This window comes from Ceratocystis lukuohia (genome assembly GCF_044167205.1).
Source record: "Ceratocystis lukuohia strain C4212 chromosome Unknown Supercontig4_pilon, whole genome shotgun sequence".
NCBI lineage: Eukaryota > Fungi > Ascomycota > Sordariomycetes > Microascales > Ceratocystidaceae > Ceratocystis > Ceratocystis lukuohia.
In genome coordinates this window covers 3,544,366-3,569,910 of record NW_027263523.1, presented here as the reverse complement: position 1 = coordinate 3,569,910, position 25,545 = coordinate 3,544,366, and the positions used below count along the sequence as shown (strand labels likewise).

Genomic DNA, 25,545 nt, shown 5'->3' with positions numbered 1-25,545 from the left:
GAGCAGTTTAAGGGGGCTATTTCTGTAGAAGTCAAGACACTGATATTTACACTTTCACTACATCCTTCTTTGTCACTTCTCCTGTTTCATTATATATTGCCCTTCCATCTATGTCTAGGTATACATACCTGGCCTAGTGCCAAGGTTACACATGGCTTTAGCAAAATCGGGCGAGATTTGCACAACCCAGTAGTGACGACGAGATCAGACCCCAATTTGACAGTGTGAAGCGAGCGCGGGGCTATGCAGTCTCTGGGCCTTGTCTAGAGCTGCGTTTTTTTTCGATAGCTGTTGGAAGGTCAAGATACCAATATAAACTGCAGTCTGATTCCCTCTGCATTTACTAGATTTATTCTCAGACTCTTCAGCGCGAGATCTCTGCTACCTTTCTCACACCTGCCAACCCCCAGCCCGTGTGTGCTCTTAGGCCTTGGCACCTATCAACATATGCCGAGCCTGCATCTTCATTATACCCTCGGCTAGCACCGGCTCCCACTATCAACCCCGTATACTACTAGTGGCTCGTCTTGGTTAAATTCTCCACTAGTAGGCCTGCCCAGGTCACTTAACACCTGCCAAAAACTAGCTGTCAAGCCATCAGATATCCTCGAGTTTTCGGCCAGCCTCATGAGAACTCCCTCGAAGATGCTTGTCTTCAACCCCTTGCTCAAAGAAAAAAAAAAAACGAAAAAAAAGCCTCCCACTTCCCACTCCCCAACTCCCCACAGCTCATATTACCAAGCAGTAGCACCATGCCTTGTTGGTCCAAGCCTGATGAATGCAACTCTGCTTGTTTTGTTTGGAGGCAATGCTAAAACTCATCCCTACTCCATAATCCCGGCAAAGCGGTGAACACGGCAAGGTCACAGTATGGTATCCGGCACAGGCTTCCGGTGGCCTGTGCTCTTTGGTTAATCAGCCTTGGCTTTGCCTTGCACCCTTATACGTGAGCACTTTTTGTCGGGAATCTCAAAGCTTATTTCTTGTTTGCTCAAAAGTTGGAGGACCTCCCTCTTTTCTTTTTTGGAGAAGCTTGCAAGCTCTGAGCTTGGTGTGATCAAAGGTGCATGGCGTTGAAGTTGATATAAAAAGGCACCCTACCACCCCTTTCTCCCTTGTCTTTCTCCCATCCCAAGACCTCTCCGCCCTTAGCCCTTTCTTCACCTCGTATTCTACACCCTTATTTGCCCCATCATGGAAAAGTTTCACGACCCCGAGAAGAGGGCTGATGCCAACGATGACCCTACCCTCAAGCCAGAATCTCCCGAGGACTTTGGGTTTTCTCCCGAAAAGCAGCGCAGGATCATCCGAACTATTGATCGGCGCCTAGTTGTCATCGTTGGCGTCATGTACTGTATCTCGCTTATGGACCGGACCAACATGTCTGCTGCGGCCATTGCTGGTATGCGCACTGAGATTGGCCTTTTAGATAACAAATACGTGCGCATCTCTCTTCTAATTCTCACACAACCCATCAGAGTCTGATCGCCAGCTAACTTCCTGCAGCAAGTCGCAAATCTTGTGTTCTTCATCACATACACACTCTTCCAACCACCTTCCACTATTCTCATTCGGAAAATTGGCCCTCGCATACATCTCTCCCTCATCACACTACTATGGGGCGGTGTTTTGATTGGCATGGGCTTTGTCGACAACTTTGGCCAGTTAGCAGTGTGCCGTGTGATGCTTGGTCTTCTTGAGGCGGGCTTCTTCCCCAGCTGTGTCTATCTGCTCAGCACCTGGTACACTCGCTGTAAGTCTGGCAACCCAGTTGATGTTCGTTTGCAAGTCTCTATACTAACACCTTCTAGTCGAGGTCGGAAAGCGCTACTCTGTCTTCTACCTCCTTGGCTCTTTTGCCTCTGGCTGTTCTGGCATCCTGGCTTACGGCGTTAGTCAACCCAATCACACCCTTTTCCCGTCCGTTGCTCAAAGACGAGGGCGATATTTACGCCACAACTCTGTCGCCCTCTCATCGGCATCTTCGTTTTTTATTTTGTTTTTACTGACGTCGGCTTAACTATAGCTTATGCAAATGGACGGCCTTGGTGATCTCACAGGCTGGCGTTGGATCTTCATCATGGAGGGCATCATGACATGCGTCATTGCTTGCATCGGGTACTGGCTTCTTGTCGATTTTCCTGACTCCAACCGCGAGTCCTGGAACTTCTTGGGGCCTCGCGAGCGAGCTTGGGTTGTGTCCCGCGTGGAGAAAGACCGTGGTGACAGTGTCATCTCCAAGTTTAACCTTGCAGTATTTCTCCGCAGTGGCAAGGACTGGAAGATTTGGCTGTACGCGCTAGCCTTTTTCAGCAATACCACCCAGTCATACGCAATGGCCTATACCCTACCAATTATCCTGATATCCAGTCTAAAGTTTTCTGTGGCCGAAGCGCAGTGTCTTGTGGCACCTCCATATGCCTTGGCTGGCATTCTGATGTATGTCGCCGGGTATATCGGTGATCGATACCACATTCGCGGCCCCATTGTCGCTTTGAACAGCGTCGTTAGTCTAGTCGGCCTGTCTATTATGGGATTTGCTTCGGATCCATGGTTCCGTTACTTTGGAGTCTTCTTGACTACGGCAGGCTCTAACGGCAACATCCCAGGCATCATGGCCTACCAGGCAAACAATATCCGCGGGCAGTGGAAGCGTGCGTTTTGCAGCGCTACTATGGTGGGTTTTGGAGGAATCGGAGGCATTGCGGGGTCTCTGGTATTCCGTGACCAGGATGCTCCAGGCTACAAGCCTGGATATTATGCATGCATGACCTGCTCGGTACTTACCATCCTAGTTGTTGTGGTGCTTTCTGTCGAGTTTAGGCGCCAGAATGGCAAAGCTGCTCGGGGGGAGAAAGTGCTCGAGGCCAGCGAGGTAAGTTGTTTCTGGTGGAACTCGCTAGATCAACGACAGATGTTATATCCAAGAAAACTCTTACTAATCCTTTCTTTCTTAGATGGAAACTGATGATGGCTTCCGCTACACGTACTAATAGGGGCACGAAGGGCGGTAATAAAGTTGGGGACAAAGGTTGTTTGTTTCTAGATAGGTCGAGCTGCGCGTGGATGAGACATGGAGATTTGGAGACACCCTGGCTCGATTGGGGTTATGTGATAGCTTTCCCGTGCCGTGTCTACTACTAGTTCCATGCAAGGCTTGCATACCCTGCTTATTGTTATGGCCTTTTGTGGCAAGTTGAGTCCAGGAGGCGTTGCATTTTGGAGTTCGTGCTCGTGTTCTAGCCAATAAGAGGCATTTATTTTCTATGTTAAGTGTCCAGCACAAGTGGATCCTTCGCACCCCCTGGTGCTGCACAGCCCGGAGTTAAAGGTGGTCTCAAGTGTAGTCGAATGAAGACTGGAATGCGCTTTATCATGCAACTGGCCTGGTTTGATGCATCCCATGCGATCAGATCCCATAATGCTTACCCTGGGTGGGTTTTCTGGATTCACATGGCTTTTGGATGGCATATCCTCGTGTAACAGCATTTGTATCACGTATCACAAAAGACCTTTGGGCTTCAAGGCAACTGCCATCAGTCTCTTATACGCTCAGAAGGACCATGTCCGTCCGTATAGATGCCTTGTGGGTATTGTCCTCGGGCTTGCCAAGATAGGTTTTTCAACTGCTTTATATACGCTATTGCACTGTCTATAGTAGAGTCCTCTTGTCGGACTCTTTCTGTCCAATTCTTCTTGCCAGGCCAGGCTCTCATTGTCCGGCTCCTCTTGTCTGACTCCTCTTGTCTGACTCGCCTTATCCGAATCAATTCCAAAACTTGTTCACAACAAAGGCATCCCATGCAGCCTTGCATATGCATGTCCTGGGGGCGACAACAGCACAGGCCACTAAGCTACACGCTCTACGCAACTACTGATTGGCCTCTAGTCCCAGCCTATATTATCTAATTACAAGTCTGAGTATGCCTTGAAATCCTCTATGCTATTATGAGACGAAGCTGCTTGTCTGTTCGCCGTGGCGTGGCACAACATATGAACGAACAGTATGTCATTGCAAAGGTCGCAGGACTCACGCTGGGCGTTAGCTCTATAAGTCGCGTTTAGCTCGAAGCCTCAGACTGATGATAGTGGAATTAGTAATGAGTACTTGACACATATAGCTTGATTTATGCATACAACATCTGCATAGTACTAGGGATTTTGCGAGCGCCACAATCTCGGTAGTCACAAAACCATGCCATGTGGTGGCTTCGCAGCGCCCGGGGCACTTATAAGAGGGACCTGAGGATGCATAGGATGGCGAGGGGCCAAGAGGAGATTCCACCTTTTATTTTTAGGTCCGTGCTGCGAATAAATATAGCTTGGAGTATGAATAAGAGGAAAGTGGAAATAGTGAAGGCAAAAGAGAGAGAAAGAGGCAAAAATGGAGAAAAAAAAAGGTCAGGACACTCGCTCTCTGTGCATGCAGGAAATTCAAATTTTGATTGAGGAATGGCCAAAAAATGAACCGAGGCGGACTTGAACCGCCGACCTTTTGTGTCCATCCATTTTACAATGAAATGTTAGACAAACGTGATAACCAACTACACCATCGGTCCTCGGCGAAATACCCCTATAACTCAATCTATAAATGATCGGAGAATTGGAGAATTTTTCTTTTTTTTTTTGTTTAGCTTCTCCCGCTCCCGTCTGTGACGGCGAACACGCAGATGTAGTCATAGTGGAACTGACAGGACAAGGCCTACACATTGCTAATGTGTACAACGCCAACCCGCAAGACACCTCCCGAGGAGTAGCACTGGTGCGGGCGCAGAAAACAGTGAAGGACAAGAAAATGATCCTCTGCGGTGACCTCAACCTGCACTCACACATGTGGGACAGCAGGAAAAGCGAATCGAGAGACTGCTCCTTGATCCTAGACTGGCTAAGCGAAGACGACGTCACTCTGCTCAACGAGCCAGATGACAACACCTGCTTCCACAGCAAGGAGTCCCCATCGGTGATTGACTTGGCTTTCGCGTCGAGCACTCTGCTGGGCCAGACCGGATGCACGACCAAGGTCATGAAGGAGCTCAACTGCGGCAGCGACCATTTCCCCCTCAGCACCACCATCGAAGGCATACAGATCGACGATGTAGTCAGAGCGACCCGGCACAACATGAACAGGCTCGACACAGAGAAGTTCACGAGGGCCTGCGCAAGAGAGTCTACCTCTCTAAACGCAAGGGAAGCCCTGAGGGCAGAGGACGCAGAAGAGCTCGCAGCCGGGCTGATCAAAGCGATGACCAAAGCACTCGACGAAGCGGCACCCAAGGCCCTGGGCAGAGGCACAGGCAAGAGGTGGTGGAACCCGCGATGCACGGGGGCGGTCAGAGAGATGAGGTCAGCATGGCGACAAACTGAGGCGGACAACTTCCCTGACGCGAGCTACGATGCGTACAAGGAGAAAAGAAGAGCGTTCCAAGCTGAGATCCGAACGGCGAAACGGGAGCTATGGAGACAGACCATTGAGAACATGACGGATGCCACCGATGTGTTCAGGATGGTCAACCGACTGGGGAAAACAAACCCGGCCGGAGGACTCCCCCCGTTGACCCAGGGCGGCACTACGAGAAGGACACCGCAGGAGAAGGCCGAAGCCCTTCTGGATACCCACACCCAGCCGGCGGAAGACCGCTCGAGGACGGAGGAAGAAGCCAACCCAAGGGCAAGACTCTGGGGAAAGCTAACGCCGACAGAAGTCAGAGACGCGGTCTTCCACGCCGGGAACACGGCGCCGGGAGAGGACGGCATCCCAAACACAGCTTGGAAGCTGGCCTGGCCGATCTTTGGACAGCGCGTGGTCAAGCTTTTCAACTGCTGCCTGGAAACCGGATGCCATCCGAGAGTATTCAAGGCTGCGACGATGGTGGCGATCCCGAAACCATATCGAGACAGGAGACTCCCAAGGAGCTACCGGCTGATCTCGCTACTGTCAACCCTCGGGAAAAGCCTCGAGAGAGTGATAGCGCGAAAGCTGTCGACACAGGCGATCGAACTACGGATCATCCCGCCACACTACGCGTCAGCGGTACCCAGAAGGGCGGCCACAGACCTGACCTGGAAACTGGCGGATGTCATCGTAGGGGAATCAAAGCTCAAGAAGATCACATCGCTGGTCACCTTTGATATCAAAGGCGCCTTTGACGCGGTCAAGAAAGAGAGGCTGATAGCCAGGCTGAGAAGCCAGCTATGGCCAGAATCCCTGTGCAGGTGGGTGGCGTCTTTCCTGACGGACAGGCAAGTGAGCCTTTCTGTGGAAGGAGGACTCCCAGTGGAGAGGAAAGTCGGGGGTAGCCTACCACAGGGCTCACCGGCCTCACCGATCCTCTACATGCTCTTCATGGCAGACCTCTTCAAGAAGATGCAGAGTCTTGGATACGCAGACGACGGCTTGATCTACGTATCATCACGGTCAGTTAAGGCCAACCTCCTGTCGATAGGAGAATGGCTGAGAATGGCAACGAGATGGTGCAGCGAGAACGAGCTGGAGATCGACTGGAGCAAGACGGGATTCATGCACCTGTACAAAGGACGCAAAGCCGCAGGCATGAACGAGAAACTCCAGATGCCAGATGGAACGTGGCTGGCCCCGATGGACGAAATGAAGTGGTTGGGGGTCTGGTGGGATCCTAGCCTGAGTTTCAATAAGCACTGCAAAGAAACGATGGCGAAAGCCCGAAGGACCATCAACGTGCTTCGACGCCTCAGCAGAGTCTACTTCGGAATTCCACCAAAGTCCGCTTTGCAGGTCATAAGGGCCTGTGTGGTGCCTCAGCTGACGTACGCGGCCACCACATGGTACCCTATGGCAAGCAAGACAGCCCTGGACAAGCTGGAGGTTGTGCTAAGAGACGGAATCCGGGCAGCCTTGCCGGTCTACAAGACTACGAACAAGCCGAGTCTATACAGGTTCGCGGCTTTCCCAAGCCTCAGGTTAATCTGTCAAGAAATGATACGGGCGGGTGGGATACGCGCATACACATGCAACACAGACCATCCCCTGCACATAACAACGATAGACGGCACCATAGACAAGGCAAAGGCAATGCTCCCGTTCCCGATCAGAGATACCGACAAACTCCTGCCAGAGGGGGAGGGCCCGCCCGACCCACTAGCAGAGAAACTGAGCAAGGAAGAAGCGGCCAAGGCCCATCTTAAGCTGCTCGAGAAGGAATCTCAGGACACAATCTGGGTCTACTCAGACGGTTCGCGTGACAGCGACGGGAACACTGGGGCGGGCTGGGCCGTTTACCACGGAGGCAAGACCCTGGTGCAAGGCTCCGGGGCATGCGGGAAATACAGGGAAGTGGCGGACGCGGAAGCGATCGCAGCCCTCAGAGCAGTCAGGATCGCAGCAGAAGTTGCTCCACCACAAGCAGAGGGTCTGAATCTGTGCGTGGACAACCTAGGAGTAGCGAAGCGCATCAGCAAGCGAATGAGGAAGCCAGGCACTTCCCAACTCGAGGTCGACGAGATCCGGCGCATCCTTGCAAAGTGGGAAGGCGGAACGGAATGCCTCTCGCTGGACAAGCCGGTCGGCAGGGTACACTGGGTCCCAGGGCACTGCGAAGTCCCAGGGAACGAAGCAGTGGACCAGCTGGCCAAAGCGGGATGCAAGAGTTCGGATCTGCTGGTTCCAGAGAGGACGATGTCTCTGGCGGTGGCGAGACGCTGGAAGAACGATGCATTCAGGGCCGACTTTAAGAATTGGATGAGAGACGACTGCCTAAATACCGACCACCTTAGAGGGGCACTGGGACTCCCAAGGCCATACAAGCTGGACTGGATGAGAGGACTGAACCGAGGTACCGTCGCAAGAATCCTGGCGGCGCGCTCCAAACATGGCGGCTTCGAGGAGTACCACATCTGGCGGGGAGGGGAGGCTTTCTTCTTTCTTGCTGTGCTTGGCTTTCTTTTCTGGTTCTTCTTTTTCTTTTTGTATATGACGACTACAAGAGGAGGTCGAGTAACAAGCCTGCTTGGGAGCATACGTGCTTCTCTCGCCCAAGATCTGTGGTCAGCCTTGCAGAGGGTCAATTCTGTCCGGTAACCAATCCGGCGTCGTTTGATCTCTGTGACTCCCGTAGACGTTAAATATAACCAAGTCCAAGGCCTATATTCAAGTTCAAGTTTTCTTTCTTCAACACACATAGAGTCGCTACGAAATTGCCCCCTCCTCCTCCTACAAGTAGAAGCCCTAAATTCTTTTTTTGTTCTGCGACGACTACATGATGAAGGCGAGTAACAAGCGCTCGAAACCATGCGCGCTTCTCCCGCCTCAAATCCGTGATCGGCCTTGCAGAGGGTCAATTCTGCCCTGCAGTCAATCCGGCGTCGTTTAATCTTGGTGATTCCAGTAGACGCTAAACAGATTCACGTTCAAGCTCTAAATCTGTGTGTCAAGGCGATGCAGAAGCCGAGTGCTTCACAACCTAAACTAGAAGTAGGCGAGATCCGCCGCTAGGAGTGAGTCGCTCGAAATCTAAGCATAGCGACCCAGGAGTTACTGCAAGATGACATCCGCCAGCGGCTCCTGTCTAGGACGCGCCGTCATGCTGCCGCGAAATATCAGCAGGCAGACGCTAAATAATACAATAACCATAATAACGAGATCCGCCGCATCCTGGCGGGATGGGAAGGTAGATCCGACAACATCCGGCAAGCGAGCTGCACTAGGTCCCAGGTAATGAAGCAGACAATCAACTAGCCAAAGCGGGCTGCAGGAGCGAAGGCCTCTTGGTTCCAAGCGCGGCAGTGTCACTGACATCAGCGAGACGATGGAGAAACGAAGCCTCCAAATCAGACTTCCATCACTGAATAAAAGATGTTATGGATATTCCGCCACCATCCGGGTCAGCATCGGGTAAATACAAGATGTGTTGTGGATATTCCGCCACTATCTGGGTCAACATCGGGTAAATACAATATGTAGATATGTATAGCACGATGTGGCTCGTGAGAGAAAACTCTTCCCTTACTATAAGCAAGTTCAGCAAAAGACAATTCACAACAAAAGATGACTGCCTAGAGATCAGGCATCCTTGTGAAGCACTAAACCACACTAAATCACATGACGTCAGCTGGATGAAGGGACGCCCGAATCCTAGCCTAGCAGCGCGCTCCGGAGACGGCGACTTCCAAGAATATCATGTGTGGCTCAAACATGTCAAGGCAGAAGCACGGCGCCCAGTTGTATTTGCTCGGAAGTGAGAGTGCCGAACTACAGCTTCGCCGGACCAATTCTGTGCGGCGGCTGATCCGCTGTCATTTGGGCGACGTCTAGCGTGAAATCCTGCTAGCTGCAAATTTAGCCCCTCAAAGGCATAGGAGGGAGACCTTTGGACTCGACGCCCAACGCAAGGGATGTCGAAAGACGACATCACCCAGGACGCTACCGCCCACAACATACCATCGCAGTGCCATAGAAAACCAGTAGGCAGATGCCAGATAGAGCAAACACACAAACAAAGCCATGCAGCGGAGCCCAGCTGCAAGATAAAAGCGAGTGGCAAACCTGCTTAGGGGCATGCATCTGGACTTCTCTCAACAAAGCGTCGACCCCCGCCTTGCACAGTTTTAATTCTGCTCGGCAGCCAATCTCGCTTGATCTCAGTGACTCCCGTATGCTAAATGTGCCCACGCTCGCCTTGAGTCTTTAGAAGGGCGAGAGTTCTGGGAAAAGGGTACAAGTGCGGTAGGTTCCAGACCACCTAAGCCTAAATAGAAGCAAGCAGGCGGACAGATGTGGAAGCGAAACTGGGGCACCAAGAAACGGATCCAAGCGCTTACATCAGCCTAGCCGAAGCACAGAGCCAAAAGAAAAGTCAACTACTTACTAAGAAGTGGGAAAGGCAGGCCTAGCCACGGGTGTTGCCGCGAATTCAGCCACTAGGGCAACTTTGACAGACGTGTGGGGCACTACAGAGGCTATAGAGTCAGGCTTTCGCAGACAGACAAGCTACCGAAGGGCACGCTAGCGACAAAGCGAGCTGCTAGCGTACTACACAGTAACCTCACACTTCTAGACAGAGAAGAGAGACGCAGTCTAAAGTTACCCCCAACATTGCTTTCGGCGAGGAAATGCAACCAGAAGAAGACAAGAGATAGCGGACGAGAGGCAAAAAGATGACAGGCCCGGAAGGTGTCGAGGATGACTCCAAGACGGGGTTTCGGGAGCCCGTGTTCCCAACGACCGACCAGCAACAACAGCTGCTGCTCCACCAGGCAGAGATCAAAACTAGCGTGCTCTGCCAGAGCCAGCACCCCATGCCGCCAGCCTTTGGCCTCCTAAAACAAGCTATCTCTTCGCGTGGCCAAAAACACTAGATAAGCAATGTTGATGCCTCGTCCCCCGGAGAGGCGCTCAGGCATCATCACCTAGCGGAACAGTCTAGGCCCCCTAGCTGCAGAAAGCCGGTCGGGTGCTCAAAGGTCACAGGAGATCCTTAACGGTCGACAGACACCTGCCAACTACTGACTACCCAAAAGTGGCGTTAGAAGCCGCCGACACCACCCACGCTAATCCCATCCAGAGCACGTGGTCGCATTGCTGAAGAAACAACAGTAAGCAAACTTCAAATAGGGCAGTCAAGCGCCTGACGGCGTTTCTTTTTAGGCTGGCGTTGTTCCATCCCAGCAATCCCCGTAACGTTAAATATATCCAAGTCCCATGTTTCTTTTTGGGTAGGCGTGAGCGTGCCAATCGGCGGAGCTCACCCTACCGGGAGCTGCCTTCTCTTCACTAGCAGCTACTGGGGCTAGCAGGGGAAACCCTAAAAGGGGCGAGAAGAGCCCCCAACCAACGACGTCTACGACGGGAGTCAGCTGATGTCATGATCATAATGTATTATTCCAGGGTTAGGGCATACAGAGCTCTAGGTCACCTGCTGATTGACCCACGCATGATGCCCTATTCATGAAGGCCTTTTTCTCGGAGATGCGTTGGATAATGCTTATGAAGTCTATGCAAGTCCAGGCTGTTGCTGCTTATTCCGCCTCGTTTTGTCCACACTCGGCACAAAACATAGGGTGTCGACGGCGTAGCACTAGCCAAACGACAATAATAGGCTGCCATATGGCTACTATACTAGTCTTTTGTTTTTTTCCGGCTTGCCCAAAACGACGAAGCCGTCCGTTCCACAATACTACTTTTATATTGCGCTAGTATTAACAGAACCAAGAACCACAGAAACATCAGTGTTCCCTGCCCTGTCCTTTCTCGTCAACCTTATGCAGGCGCACAGACACTGGTCCAAGGATCTTATGCATTTATGTGACCTGAGTTCGTAGGAATTAGTGGGCTTCTTTTGTCCATGACTAAGGCGGGCGGGGGAACGAAATAAGCACCAAAATTTATAGGACCTAAAAATGCCAACTAGTGGTTAGATGATCGTGACGCAAGGACTAACACAGAGGCGTACACCTGCAACCATGCGCCATATTGGAGTAATGGCTGCAAAAACCTGCTTATGTATGCTTGCAGACTCGCTGGAAAGCTGCAGCCTACGCTCCGGCCGGTCTAAGCACAGCAGCACCTCTCTCTACTCAACATAGCAAGCCACACGCACACGAGAAAACACGCAACGATATGAATCAAAAGCCTTGACATCTATTATAATATAGAAGAGCATAAACTAAACCGGAACAAAAATGTGAAAAGAAAAGACATGCTCAATTATTCTGCGCGCCTCAAGTAAAAGTAACGCCAGTGTGTGGAAGAAAAGAAAAAGAAAGAACTTGGAAAAGAAAAGAATGATAATGATGCATATTTTGGGGGGGGGGGGGGACGTGGTAAGAGAAAGAAGGAAAAGCAAGAGAATGCTAAATAATCTACTGCAGCGAGATCTTAGCTGATACAGTGGGTATAACTTGAAGTGAAGACGTAGCCAAATGAAAATGTTATGGTAACAAATAAAGCAAGAGTAGAGTAGAGTAGAGAGTAGAACTAGTTTGCTTGCCGAAGACGTGAGAGGGGACAAACAGCAGCATGTCCTCCCCCTCTATCTGGGATCTGGGAACTCGGAATTAAGTGCTTAAACACGGACCTCGTCCTTGGACATCTCGCCGCCAGAGTGCTCAGCAGCAGTCTGCTCAGCAGAGGTGACGTGGTTGGAGGAGTCCCACTTGTGGGAGGTGATGGGGTTGACGCCCAGGATGTACATGGTGTCAATCTCCTCCAGCGAGCGGTCCTTGGACTCGATGACGAAGAAGAAGACAATCAGGACCAGGGCACCGCAGCAGCCGGCAAAGACCAGGCCGTACAGGTAGCCAATGGCGTTGATGATGAAGCGGGTGAAGAAGGACATGAGGAAGTTGAACAGCCAGTTGGAGGCAGTAGCCAGGGCCATGCAGGGAGCACGGTACTTGGCGGGGTACAGCTCAGCAACGACAGCCCAGACCAGGGGTCCCCAGGTGGTGGCGAAGGCGGCAATGAACAGGCAGGAGAAAACAATCAGGATGTTACCGGCGGTGGGGGTGTTCTGGGGGTTGGCGTGGTCCAGCTTGTATTCACCGACAAAGGCGAAGACGAAGAAGCACATCATCATCCAGGCGGCACCAAACATGAGGGCGTTGCGGCGGCCACACTTCTGGACAACGTAGAGACCACCGAAGGTGCAGACCACGTTGACACTGCCCAGGATGATCTGGGTAATGTACGAGTTGGACAGACCGGTGGCGGAGAAGACAGTGGTTCCGTAGTAGAAGAAGAAGTTGGCACCGGTAAGCTGCTGGCCGGCCTGCAGCGTAATACCCAGGACAGTACGGTAGAGCATGCCGGGGCCAGTGAAGATCTCCAGAATGTTGGTGTTGACAGCAGCCTTCTCCTCCTCAAGCTTGACGCGGATCTCGGTCAGCTGGTTGCTCACGGAGCGGTCGTTCTCGTCAACACCGGCCAACTTGGCAATAGTAGCGCGGGCCTCGTCAACACGGCCCTGGCGGTAGGCGAAACGGGGCGACTCGGGCAGGACCAGGATACCAAGACCCAGGATGATAGCCCACAGGAAGGAGATACCGTTGGGGATTCTCCACGAGCCCGAGTTGTTGATGCCCTCGGTGCCGAAGTTGATCATCTCAGCAGTCCAGATACCCAGAGTGATGAACAGCTGGTACATGGAAACCAAGACACCACGGATAATAGCAGGGGCAGACTCAGACTGGTACATGGGGACGGAGACGGACAGGGAGCCAATACCGAGACCAGTTACCAGGCGACCCATGGCGAACTGAACCCACTGGGAAGAGGAAGAGATCTCGACAATGGTACCAATGCAGCAGAAGAAGGCGGAGACGGAAATGCACAGACGACGACCCAGAGTATCGGCGATCTTGCCGGCAACCAGAGAGCCGAACAGGGCACCAATGCACAGGAAACCGACGATAGTACCCTGGCGGGCAGCGGAGAACTGGTAAGTGCCGTCGCTGGCGAGCTCACCGAAGCGACGGGCGTAGTCCTTCATGGAGAAGAAACCGGAAATCTGACCACTATCAGGGGGAAAGAGAAAGTGTTAGTATGAGCCAATCAACTCTCAGCGCGCGCGCAAGACAACGAGATGGATGGAAGCGCAAACTCACCTGACGTAGCCGAACATGAAGCCACCAATAGAGGCCACACCGCCTAGGAAGCAGGCCATGAAGGTGACGCGCTGGGTGGCAGCATCGTTATTGCTGGACGAAGGGTCGGCCTTCTCGACCTGGTCGGTCTGTTTCTTGAGGAAACCCATGGCGACAAGTTTCAATGGGTGTATAGAAGAATATTAAGAGACTAAGAGAAGGATGTTCTGTCGACGTTCTAGAGATGGACAAGAGAGGGGAGGGGGTGGACCACAGAAGGAAAGAAGACTCGGGATAAGACAATGTTCGGGGAAGAGATGAAGAGAAGGGAGTAGAAGAAGAGTGATGAACGAGAGTGAAGAGATAACTTTTTGGAAGCGAATAAAGAGGCGGATGCTCCAGACTTTTATTCTTGAGCTGAAGCCGATGAATTCGTGGGGAAAGGAGGAGAACGACACACACAGAGGCGGAAAAAAAAAAAATAAAAAAACAAATAAATAAAAATAAGAATTAATCGGCCAATTGATCGAAGCCATACACAAGATTAAATCTTCCTCCCCCCCAAAAAAAAACTAGGCTATTGCTTTCGTCGCTCATGCTCTTGCTCTCTCTCTCTCTCTCTTGCTGTTTCCCTTTGCAATGACGTTAAGAAACGTTCCCAATGGGGAAGACGACACTTACTTTGGCAGATTCCTATTGGCGACAGCATGGGGCACTAACAATTTGGCGGGGAACCCCCAAAGTAGCTAGCCCATGACGACGATAAAATTCAATAAACTCGCCAAATCTCATCCTGATTGGGTATCGTTCTACCGTGGTAACCCTGCAGCAGGTCATGTGCCAACGGAAGTGCCTATTTTGGCATTCATGCGTGTGTTTGTTGTTTTGATCTTATTTTTGACACCGTGTGGGGCCCCACCTCACACCCAAGGAAGGAGCGATGTGTTTTTTTTTTTTTTAGTTTTTTTTATTCCTTTTTCTTCCTCCTTCATTTTTTTAGGCCCTGCTAAATCCCAAGTGCCCTTTTTGCAGTTAATTTAGACAACTGAAACAGCGAAAGCACAGCACAGGGAAAAAAAAGAAGGGAAAACACCAAGGGAAAAGGACGAAGAAAATCGTGCCAGCCCTGCCACCCAGCAAGCGCTCATGCCCGGACTCTCCTAGCAGGCCATCACAAATAAAGAACAACAAAGGTGTTGTTTATTCTTTCCTCAGTCGAGCAGGCGCGGGGGGGGGGGGGGGGCCGTTCTTACTTCCTTTGTCGCGTGACTACCCAGACGAACAGAAAACGAAAAAAAAAAAATAAGAAGAGATTAAATCTAGGTAAGCAACTACCAAGAACTTTATTCGTCTGCTAGCAGAAAAATCCCCTACAATTGACCGAATATAGCACCCAGGCTAAGGTTGTTTCCCAGTATAAAAGAGCCGCCAAGTTCGAATAACACCGGATGGTCCGAGATTCGGTCCGCTTGTGGGGCCACAACTTTTTTTCTCTTCTTTACGTGTTATAGACGCGCCCAAACCCAGCATAAAACATCTGAGGCTTATTATCTCTTTGCACGCCCGGCTTCCCAGTGCCGAAATGATGCTCCATGCTGCAGTGGTGGATATAGCGCCGTCGACCCCTGCAAATCACGTTGTCCTCTCTCTCACAGCAGGAAACGGTCGGTGGTGTGCCCCCCGGCGCTGGCCAAAACCCAGGACAGTCACAGGCTAGGCTGAGTGAGCCTATCTTCTGCACCACTTGTCAAGAAACAAGCCCCTGGAATATAGCGCCTATAGCGCCATTATGTCGTACCCCCTAGACAGCCAGTCTAACCCTAATACAAGGAAGCGGCTAATGCAGCATGCCCTTGGACAATGGAGGCTCTGCGGCAGAAGTCCATCGAAGTGTCGAAATAGAACCCAGCTGCTGCTTCTGTCTGGTCGCATCCCTGTGAAAAGGGCCGGTTCGTCTAGGAGCCTCGCGACCTAATTGCATATGAGAAAAGAGACAAGAACTAGCACTACGCTCGCTCACCTCATGCTTGCCTTACCGACTGCTGGTCTTTTTTTTTTTCTTCTTCTTTTTTCGTCACTGTCGCTCTGCCTCCCTATGACGCTGTCAAGCTTAAACTGTCACTTGCCGCTGTCTTCTCTCGGCCGTTCTCCTGCAACAAACCGCCCAGCCCTGTGTTATTCCCTGATTTGTCCCCCTGCCCTTTGTCTGTCTCGTCTGTCCTCTTCCTCCTCCTGCTTCCACCATTGACATCCGGGCCTACTCCATACTATTGCTGCTCCTCCCCCGCCACCCCGGAAACCATCCCCCCACAAACCATATTGCAAGAGAGAAAAAAAGATGCTGAAGAGAAGATCGTAGGCCTGGAGGATGGGCCTTCTCCCCCCCCCCCCCCTTTGGTTCCCCTTCCTTCTCCCCTGCTCTCCCCCGCGCCACATTTTCAGTGGACTCGGCTTATACGCGGTGCTTCTTTTTTTTCTTTTTTTTGTCCTTCCCTTCACTCTTACACTTGCCCCAACCATCGAATCCCCCGACTTTTCTTTCCCTATTCCCCCTCAATCTCTCCAGGAAATACACAAAATAGAGTCACGATCAGACCAGCAGGCCCGAGTTGGCCCATGGGGTATTTTGGGCTTGGCTTTCTTTTTCCTTCTATGGAGTTTTTCGAGGCATAGCCCGCTCTTGTCTCCGGATTCGAGAACAAAAAAGAGATCCAAGCTGTTAAAATCCGGAGACGCCTACTAGTAGTGCTTCTGCGCGTGACTTCCGGTGGCGGTTGATCTGGGGTTGTGACAAGTCAGTAGCACGCCACTCAACCACCAGACAAAAGCAATATTTGACATCCGACTCAGAGACCCCATGCTCGGTACTCGGTCTTGACCGGCCACACGGGCAAGAGCAGCAGGCTCGGCCAACAAAACGGCTGCTCAAAACGGACACGCTTGTCGTACCACGCTGAGAAAAAGTATCGTGTAGTTTCTGCTGCCTCTCCTATCCCTAGTGCTAAGACGAACGTTTTACCTTGCAGTGAATGAGCCCTAGCTAGCTGAGCCCAGCAGACGTGCTTCTTTCTTTCCATTTGCACTGCTGCCCCCCCCCCCCTTGCCTCGTCTTCTTTCTCATTGTAAATCTCTTTCTTCCTTTCTTTTTTGGCTAATAGCACATCAACAATGCGGCTCTGCACAGCAAAGGCCGGCTGACATGGAGTTATCCATGTAATTGAGACAACTGAGGCTCTTAAGTCAGCCCTTGTTCTATCTGCATTCGGCCCGAGAGGATCGGTCCTAGTAAATTTGATCTGATCTGCAATCCCGGGACTGGTAACAGTACTAGTATTACTACTGTTGTCTTCTTTAGTGCATGTCGAGGTACTGCTAGGGTTACCAACTATCTCGTTTTCCATTAACTCCATACCACAAGCCCATGCTACCCATGCCAGCAGCATTAAATCATACACGTAACTTCTTGTATATGCCGTGCAACAAAAGTCGGCAGCGAGGCTTTGCCTGAATCTAATCTCTCTTGTTCCTTGCTTTTGGGCTCCAGCTTTGCTACCTGCTTGTCTCTGCAGTTATCTTCGTGAAGTGCGCTGGCTATCCTCCCTCACCGTGCACAGCACGGCATAGCATAACCTCCCCCCAAAAAAAAAAAAAAAACCCCGGGCTCCATGCTGCCCCGACCGCCTCGTTCCACCTTCACTAATAATCTCCTCCTAGCTTTTCCTCCTCCACACGTTGTCATGACGAGACCACACGTACCAACAACAAGCAATGTGGGAAGTTATGATGACGAAAATGATCCACGAGATGGGACGTTGTCCTCTTTCAACTTTGAGATGGGGCCCCCGTCTGCAACCTTGGATGAAAGAAAGCTAGGATCCTGTAGATACCCCCCGTCGTCAGTCACGGCCTATTCCTGATTTTAGAGAGAAAATGCTGTCCGCATGACCCTTCAGAAATTTCAAGTTGGGAATGGATCAGGCTGGTAGAGCAGAATGTCAGCTCATCATTGTTCCAGCTAGACTAGGCTAACTAACACAAGGGTCTTCCCTTATTCCCCCCCTCCTTCTTCTCTCCCTTTTCGTTTCTCTCCTTCAGGTTTACGTGACAAAGCACAATTCGTTTCCTACATTGTCCTTCGGAATTAAACCGGGTTCTTAGCATAGTAGAGGGAGTTCCAGAAAGACAGTGCAGTGCGGCTCTGCTAGCCCGGCGTTCCACTGTCATTTGCGCTAAAGGCCCAGGATTTCTACTAGCGAAACACGCTGGCGCAGCGTGCAGACTGGCTAGGATTGGGTTGGGACGTGAAATATACCTCTAATTTAAGCTGTGACAGAATGAATGAGTGGCTGGTTAGCCAAGTGAGATTCCATTTGGACACGGTGCGTTCATGGCTACATGGGAGATGGATAAATTCTGCAGTGTCAGAGCTTGGCCATACTTGTGGGTTGTGGTATCTGGATCGAGATATAAAACGCCGGACTCAGCCCTAACTCTACAAGTATATGGGCTGGTTGAGCTGCCCAGGCCTAGACGCTGAAGCCTTGCGTTACACCTATATATGCACATCGTGCTCTATTTGGCGTCACGCAAAATGCTAAATGTTGCGGTGATTAGTTGGAATCTTATTTTACGCTACTGGCGACTGAATGCCTTTGGAATACTAGCTGTTGATATTTAACTTGAAAGTTTGCTGCTAAGCTTCTCTATCCCCTGGCTCTTTTTTTGACCTGCTAGTTCCCCCTCATTCAACGGACGTTCTTCTTTTTTCTCAATGGTCCAAACCAAAGCCGGAGGCAAAACAGCGACATGTCGGAGCCCTTTGGAGATCTAGACCGAGATGGTGTCGGTTCTCTCCCTTTCGCTGACAGCGACGGAGGAGAAGGGCTGGTCGAGCTTCTGGACAAAGAAGAGATGGAAGGATCAGGGGAGTCAATCGAGCTGTAGAATCCGTACGGATATGACTCCTGTGGGTATTTGCCAATCCAGTAGGTGCCACAAGGAACACCCTCCGGATACTGCCCACTGCTCGTCTGCTTCTTTTGCTTGCGTGAGTGTGAGAAAGGGTGTCGTCTCGCGTGTTTTGCGTCTTCATTTTTGCTGCTCTTGGGCCGACTTGAGGACGAAGGCTTCTTGCTCTTCTCTTCCCATGGGACCACATAGAACGGAGCTAGGTACGGATCCTGGTCGTCAACTATCTGGAGCAAATCGCGCTTGGCCTCAGTAGTAGTGGAAGCTTGCTGCTTCTGTTGCTGCTCTAGCGTAATATCATCTAGCTCATCTCTTGGCTCAACTACTGGAACAGTGTCTGCTTGGCTTCCCAGTATGCTATCGGCACAAATGGAAGCATAATGCATAGGCTTGATGCTATGGTCTTGCCTGAGCTCTCCTATTAGGGTTATCGAGGGCCTGACTAGGGCTGGGCTGCGATTGCCCCGCTGGCGCTGGCTATAGTTGGAAGTAGTAACGTGACCAGTAAGCTGCTGATCTTCAAGGTGCTTGGGTGATTGCCGAAGGTCTTTTCCATCGTAGGCTTCTTCTACCCAGCGGGTGACTGGCCTTGTGTACTGAAGCAATTCCTCTGGCAATGCACAATCCCGAGGCTCAGGAATAAAGGCTGGGTATACCGGGCCGGGTCTGTGCGTTGCTGCAGAGTGCATCTCGGTATAAGTGTAGCCACCGGGATACACCTGACTCACGGTCCAACCTTCAGGCATAGCAGTGAATACAGGCTCTGGAAAGACTGGGAGATAGGGAGGGGCTACCTGGGCCTCAAGCTCTGACTGGCGGGCCAGCCGATGGATTTCTCGAAGGCGGCGACGATCGTGGCGTCTTTGGCGGGAGGCGCGGGCTTTAGCCTTCTTAGACGCCTTGGCTTTGGAACTCGAGGCTCCTTTTTCTTCCTTTTGTTTCCCAGTGATCAGGAGAGCAATGATAGAAGCTGCAATGAGAACAGCAAGACAGCCTAAAACAGCAGCAATAGTAGTGGCCTGGTGATCTGAGGAAGAGCGAGGTAAGATGGATAGCTGGCGGGGTAAAGATATATGACTAGAAGTCGGAGCGGGCGACATGATATATCAGTTAGTCACGGCAGCCGGTGTGAGCGGGGCAAGACTGGGATGTGTCTGGAAAGTAAATGCACTGCGGATGGGAAAGAAGAATCCCGTATATATTGGCTGCGCCATGCTGTATGTAGTCTTTACATGTAGTAACTATTAAAGCAGTGTACGGGAAACTGCCATAAATGGGCACTATTCTTGTGGTACTACACATTGTTTGTTTTAAGGTTTGCTTGAGAAACAGAAACTGCCACAATTGCTAGCTTGTGGGGACCAGATGAAAAAGGACAGGCAGTTGCAGTGTTTATTAGAAACATGGCTTTTCTGTGTCAAACAGGCAACTTCCTTAGGGAACCTTCGCGAAGGCGGCTCACCACAAACATGCCACCCCCCTGTTTACTGCGTATTATACTTGGCCGTTCTATTTTGCAAAGCTCTCTTGCTGTCCCAGGTGAACCATCGTGTCGTCTTCTGTTGCATCATCTTCAGAGAGAAATGGAAACGAAAAGGGCGCATTTGACCGTGTGGCAGGCTTGCTTTCCTCAGGGTCGGTGATGGCCTTGCCCTCGTCTAAATGAGTGAGCGAGCTGCGCGAAGAGCTTGACCTGACTCCTCCAGGGCTATTAGAGGCTTTCGGCACTTCCGCTACGCTGCTAGGCTCTAGGCCCACTGGCGGGCTGCCACGAAGAGATGCAGTCGATGCTGGCTCCTGCTCTCGGACGACTAGGCGCGATGTAGGGATAATGGTAACAGTCGAAGCCATGCATCCTTCAACACCCGGAGCCTTAGAGGCGTCTGTAGCGGGTCGGTCTTGGATCTTGTCGTGAGTGGCGCCGTTGCGTGCATGGGATGATTGAGATGGTTTTCGTCTGATGTTGGTAAATGGGTATGAGTAGTTTGTTAACGGCGGGGCCGAGCGTGGCGACATGAGGCGACGGTGGACGTTTATGGGCCGATTGGCTTGCGGAAACGTGGTGTTTTTATTCTCATATGAACTGTCGGGCTCTGATACAGCGTAGGCGGCGAAACGCGGCGATAGTGAGGCTGTTTGTGTGTGCATGTTTGCAGACGACATAGCATGGGAAGTTGGAAGCTACACAGAGAACCAAAGAGGAGCAAATAGCGATGTCTGCATACTGATTAGAGGTATTTATATTGAAAAGCTCTTTGGTATTTCCTTTGTTTACGTCGCGGTGCTGGCCATTTTTTTTTTCGTTGGCCGGTCACCAGCACCTGTAGGAATGCTATGTCGATATAGTAAAGAATTTGAACCAGACTAGACGACTAGACAACGCCATTTGTTTTCGTGGGTGCAATTAACAAACAGCAAAATAGTAAACAAGGCCTCTCCGCTTCTACGGCGACACTATGCTGGGTAGCTGGAAAGCCTATGCTATGGATAATCTACATGTATTTGCTTGGAAAAGTAAGACGACGGCCTTCTCATGCAAGGAGGATCATTTGACTTTGGGCAACTGCCTATCCAGCCTAGGGATCAACTCGCGACCGGGTTTCACGTGATCCTATTTGTGTAACATTAAGACTGCCTGCCTACTCTTGCCCCGCCTTCCTAGTTGGTTCCCATCCTGCCCAAAATCAGTGTGAGCGGCTGCAGACAACGCCGCGGCAGCAGATGGGACCAGCGCAAATCTGGCACCACAGACAACTATTCATCCAGACAGCATGCTCACGTCGACTGGTGGCGTCTATCCGCCCAGTGTAGGGGCTATATGTAGAGTACGTGCCGCCGCCTCCAGGGTAGCCATGGCGGAGGGTTACTTCAACGCCATTTCCCGGGAGACCTAGGTTGACCTGGCTCCACATACCCATGTTCCAGCCAATAGCCCCTGGCGGTGCCGCAAACTGAGCACCTGCAGCGTCATATTGTCTCTGAAAAATGTCAAAGGATCGTTCATGGTTACGAGCGCGGTATTCGAAGGGGGGATTCACAGGCCATGTCTGATTTGGCATCGAGTATCCGGCCACCCAGCGACCTGCTCCAGATTCGGGGGGGCTGCTGTATCCCCCCCATCTTCTGGCCCTCGCCATGCTTTCGGCCGCGGGGCTTCTCTGGGCGTTGTAGCCGTACTCAGACTCGCCGGGCGCGACGTCCTCTCGGCCCCTGGTGCTGTGTCTGGCGGGGAGAGGAGCCTGGGGAGTGCTCGTGCTCCAGTGCTGTGACCACCGGCTACCCTCTATCATGCCTTCTGTGGCTGGCGCTCCATCATCGGTGTCCGAGCCTTCGCTTTGCGCCCATGAACGTCTGCGCCGGGTTGTGCGTCTAGACATGCTCCTCGAGACGGCTACTCCACGCGGAAGGGTCTCTGCTTGTGCTAGGATAGTGCCACTCTCCGACCCTGCTAGAATATCATCGCTTCCTGCTTGGCTAAAGGAGACCGAGGATGTCGCTGGGCTGTGGAGCGGGCTAGGGCTGGCGAGGGAATGGTGTGCAGTAGTGCCTTGCTGCCTAGGGCGATAGGCTAGGCGTGTGTGGTTGTGCTCTTGCCTCAATAGAGACTCGTAGGAGTTTGCTGCTAACCAATATTAGATGCTGTTAGCATGGCGTGCGATAGATGAAGATTAGATGATGGCGCGTCTTAAAAAGCTAGCTCACAAGATGCAACTGAAAGTCTTCTGCGGCGAGACCGAGGGCGAGTGGCTTGGCCTTGTGTATCGAAGTTGACACTGTAGTCGTCAGACATTGTGGCAAAGATAGAAGCAAACGGCGAGGAACAAGACGTGGTAGAGCAAGACGATGAGCAGAAAAATGCAGTGAACATATGGCGTAGAAGAAGAAGGAACGGAGATGATGGAAAGAAGGGGATAGAGAATATATAGCAAGTAGCCTGAAGCAAATTAAGAAACACCAACTGGCTGTTCCCTCTACCCATGATGTTTGTTTGTCTTGGTTGCCTGCAGATTAGACAACGAATCACAAACACAGCAGTAGGTGATTGAGTAGGCACTACAAATTGAATCCTTGTTTGCAAAGCTGTGCGATAGATGAATACTAACTGGCCAGCTTGGAGCGCACTTTCGCCTTGCCTCTCTTCTCGCCTTGCCTCTCTTCTCGCCTTGCCTCTCTTCTCGCCTTGCCTCTCTTCTCGCCCCGCCTTCTTTTTACTTTTCACTGTTTCTCTCCCCCAAACTTCCGCCTTGAGCCTGCTCAATGCTCTATGCTCTATGCTCTATGCCCTCCGCTCCCAACACCCAGAGTATACATAAAAACTTGCATCAGTCTCTGAAATCATCCCAAGAAATTCTCTCCAGCTCCGCCAGCACAACCATGTCCGGGTCGCTGTTATCTGTTGACCTTGCAATGGCTGCCAGCAGATGCTCCTCTACACGATGCAACTGTCTCTCTTCCTTCCGCCGCTCGCAGTCCATTTCGCTCTCCACTCTTCGGCGGTCCTTTTCTCTGGCTAAATTGGCCCTGCGCCACTGGATCTCCACCATGTGTTTCCACGACGGCACGCGGTCTCCCCTCAGAAAACGGTTACTGACGTCGCGCCTCGAGTCTGCATTGCCGACACTCACTTGGCGGCTGCCGAGAGCCAACGCTTGTCCGTGATAATATGCCCCCGAGACAGTCTGTGAGCTGCATCGGCTTTGCAATGGACTCATTGTCGATGGCACACCAAGGTCATCATGGATAAGCTCCGGGCTGTACCTGCAGCAGGCTGTGTACGTCTGTGTCTGTCTATGCAACTGCGACTGCAGCTTAGAATGGCTCGACGATGGTCTGCCCTGGCCGAGTGGTGAATATGCATATAACGAGCCGCCTCGGATATGTTCAGGGGAGAACAAGCCAGATTGTGGTGGCGGCGAGCCGTGGAGGGTGTGTAAGGGATAGACAGCAGAATTTTTCTCGTGGCTAACTGGAGCCGATGGTGCGGCCGGAGACTTGAATGGAGAAGATGGCAATGGAAGAGGAGGGGACCCCAAGCCAGCTTCTTGAGACGCGGCTGGCACTTGGCAAGGCTTCGAGGGTCTTGAAGCAGGCGGTGCAGTCTTGGTGATGTTCTGGGTAGACATGAGCGGCGAAGACTCGTACGCAGGCAGGCTGGGTTCTAACGAAGGCTCCCGTGAAGATGCTGTTGGCGTTGCTGGCTGTACCTTTAGGGGGGAGCGGCTGCTTGGACTATCGCATGGACAGGCGAGAAGCTCCGGCTTGGAGGGCGCGTGGGGAATCAAGAGTTCAACGGTAGCGTTAGTCTGCCGCAAAGGCTCGGGCCCTTGATCGAAGTCGGGCATCGAAATATCGCTGCAAGTATCAGCGTGGTCTGCAAGAGTGCGCATCATTTCGTAATGTAAAGAATTAAGATGGGCGAGGAATAGTAAACGCACGAGTCCGTAGCTCCAAGATTTATGTTTGCACGTAGTTGTGTCCATCTTATCTACATTTGGGTCTCGTTGATGCAGGGCAACCAAACAGAAGACGCCAATCATACCATCACCGGGGTCACGGTCGTAAGGTTCTGTTTGATGCTCTGTGTAACAGTCAACACTGTCTAGATGAATTACATAATACCATTAAACATACGTTGGCTTTAGTAAACGGCAAAATCGCTCTAAGCATAATAGAAAGTCTACCCGGGCCATTCCCCGGGCCACCACTGAGCTCATAAGCTCGTTTGGGGTGATCTTTGTGGTACTGTTCCTCCCTCAAAAGATTGATAGATCACACACAACGCACTAAGCTCGAAACTCGATCCCCATTATCCCTCAGCATGACTTGTCGCCGCGGCGCTTGGAAGACTCCTTAAGGCGAGGTCAAACGTCCACACTGAAGATGGCTCTGGCCTAGTCTCAGGAACAATTTCGCCATCATCTAGGGGTTGACATTCCCCAACCAACTCGCCAGTCCGGAAATCTGATCGAAAGAGGGGGGGCGGCGACATGGACACCAATGAGGATATTCTTGCGCCGTCACCTCCCCTCAATGAAGGGGTAGCAGTCATATCAATTGCGACAGGAGATAGGAAGGCTCTCATAAGACTGCCCATGCGCGGTATTCTGACGCGAGCCTTCCTTCCGTGACTTCCACACACACTTTGATCGGCAAGACGGCCACATGTTCTACAGCAGAATGGACACTTGCAGCGACAGCGAGGGGCACCACGGCGATACAGCCTTATGATGGTGTCATACAGCTGCCGGACACGGCCGGGGGACTGCTGGGCCTGTCTAGCAAAGGCACAGGAGCCAGCGTCGAAGCGCACAGAAATCAGGAGCGGACGGTAGCGGAAGGACGACACGGGAGATGGGGCGGATGTAGCTGCTCCGGTGGCAATGCCGGGTTGAGCCTGAGGCGACGGCGAGGTACCGCGGTTAACGCCGTAGGCATATATGACGCCGGTGCCGGGCCGGACGGGCATGTTGAGCATGCGAGGGCACAGAGAGAGTTCGGCTGGGGTGGCACGGCCCATGATTATTTGCTGGATTATGGTTTCAAGAACAAGCAAACGGCGTGATTGGGGCAGGGCAGCATAACTAGGGTGATCGCCAACAGAAAAGCCATCCATATCGCCGAACTGGAAGAGTGCCATGTCGGGCCGACTAGGGACCCGATACATGCCGTAGTTTGACATGGGGGGCAAGACGTAAAGATAATGTGGGGGGGGGGGGGGACGGGGGTATCCTCAAGGCTCTGTGGCGCGTGTGTACTACAGAGCTACTGCACAAGACAAGTACAGACCCAAGATAAAAGAAGGTAACGTAAGAGAAGCAGAGAAATCAGATCAGGTATAGAAAAGGCGGTGAAGCAGGGTAATCAGCGAAGCTTAAAGATACAGCAAGTGTTTGGCGTTGATAGCCGCCCAACCAGGGACAATAAAAGATGATGGATATGGCTGGTTCAATGGCCAGAGCCAGGTCAATACAAGCAGGAGATGCAAGAAAAGGAACGGCGCAATGGCTTACAAGTGTAGACAAG

The 25,545-nt window shown here is 51.8% G+C and overlaps 8 protein-coding genes across 8 annotated transcripts; 2 read left to right on the top strand and 6 right to left on the bottom strand.

Moving 5' to 3' along the window:
• Positions 1 to 1,194: 1,194 nt before the first annotated feature.
• Positions 1,195 to 2,993, top strand: HOO65_040829 (putative transporter; the record flags this gene model as incomplete). The annotated part of the gene is made up of 5 exons (XM_071002732.1): positions 1,195 to 1,440; positions 1,507 to 1,753; positions 1,812 to 1,891; positions 2,027 to 2,875; positions 2,958 to 2,993. 5 exons carry the CDS (start codon positions 1,195 to 1,197, stop codon positions 2,991 to 2,993), a joined length of 1,458 nt encoding a protein of 485 aa, XP_070859672.1.
• Positions 2,994 to 4,795: 1,802 nt separating this feature from the next.
• HOO65_040828 (putative RNA-directed DNA polymerase from transposon BS) lies at positions 4,796 to 8,053 on the top strand (the record flags this gene model as incomplete). Its single annotated transcript, XM_071000749.1, has 1 exon — positions 4,796 to 8,053. One exon carries the CDS (start codon positions 4,796 to 4,798, stop codon positions 8,051 to 8,053), a length of 3,258 nt encoding a protein of 1,085 aa, XP_070859671.1.
• Positions 8,054 to 12,035: 3,982 nt separating this feature from the next.
• Positions 12,036 to 13,724, bottom strand: HOO65_040827 (High-affinity glucose transporter HXT2; the record flags this gene model as incomplete). Its single annotated transcript, XM_071002747.1, has 2 exons — positions 12,036 to 13,485; positions 13,576 to 13,724. 2 exons carry the CDS (start codon positions 13,722 to 13,724, stop codon positions 12,036 to 12,038), a joined length of 1,599 nt encoding a protein of 532 aa, XP_070859670.1.
• A 4,575-nt stretch (positions 13,725 to 18,299) lies between these two features.
• Positions 18,300 to 19,622, bottom strand: HOO65_040826 (uncharacterized protein; the record flags this gene model as incomplete). Its single annotated transcript, XM_071000748.1, has 1 exon — positions 18,300 to 19,622. The coding sequence occupies one exon, from the start codon at positions 19,620 to 19,622 to the stop codon at positions 18,300 to 18,302; it is 1,323 nt and encodes a 440-aa protein (XP_070859669.1).
• Positions 19,623 to 20,031: 409 nt separating this feature from the next.
• On the bottom strand, positions 20,032 to 20,670 carry HOO65_040825 (uncharacterized protein; the record flags this gene model as incomplete). The annotated part of the gene is made up of 1 exon (XM_071000747.1): positions 20,032 to 20,670. One exon carries the CDS (start codon positions 20,668 to 20,670, stop codon positions 20,032 to 20,034), a length of 639 nt encoding a protein of 212 aa, XP_070859668.1.
• Positions 20,671 to 21,206: 536 nt separating this feature from the next.
• On the bottom strand, positions 21,207 to 22,312 carry HOO65_040824 (uncharacterized protein; the record flags this gene model as incomplete). Its single annotated transcript, XM_071002906.1, has 2 exons — positions 21,207 to 22,141; positions 22,225 to 22,312. The coding sequence occupies 2 exons, from the start codon at positions 22,310 to 22,312 to the stop codon at positions 21,207 to 21,209; spliced, it is 1,023 nt and encodes a 340-aa protein (XP_070859667.1).
• Positions 22,313 to 22,844: 532 nt separating this feature from the next.
• Positions 22,845 to 23,912, bottom strand: HOO65_040823 (uncharacterized protein; the record flags this gene model as incomplete). The annotated part of the gene is made up of 1 exon (XM_071000746.1): positions 22,845 to 23,912. One exon carries the CDS (start codon positions 23,910 to 23,912, stop codon positions 22,845 to 22,847), a length of 1,068 nt encoding a protein of 355 aa, XP_070859666.1.
• A 416-nt stretch (positions 23,913 to 24,328) lies between these two features.
• On the bottom strand, positions 24,329 to 25,201 carry HOO65_040822 (uncharacterized protein; the record flags this gene model as incomplete). Its single annotated transcript, XM_071000745.1, has 1 exon — positions 24,329 to 25,201. The coding sequence occupies one exon, from the start codon at positions 25,199 to 25,201 to the stop codon at positions 24,329 to 24,331; it is 873 nt and encodes a 290-aa protein (XP_070859665.1).
• Between the last annotated feature and the right edge of the window lie 344 nt (positions 25,202 to 25,545).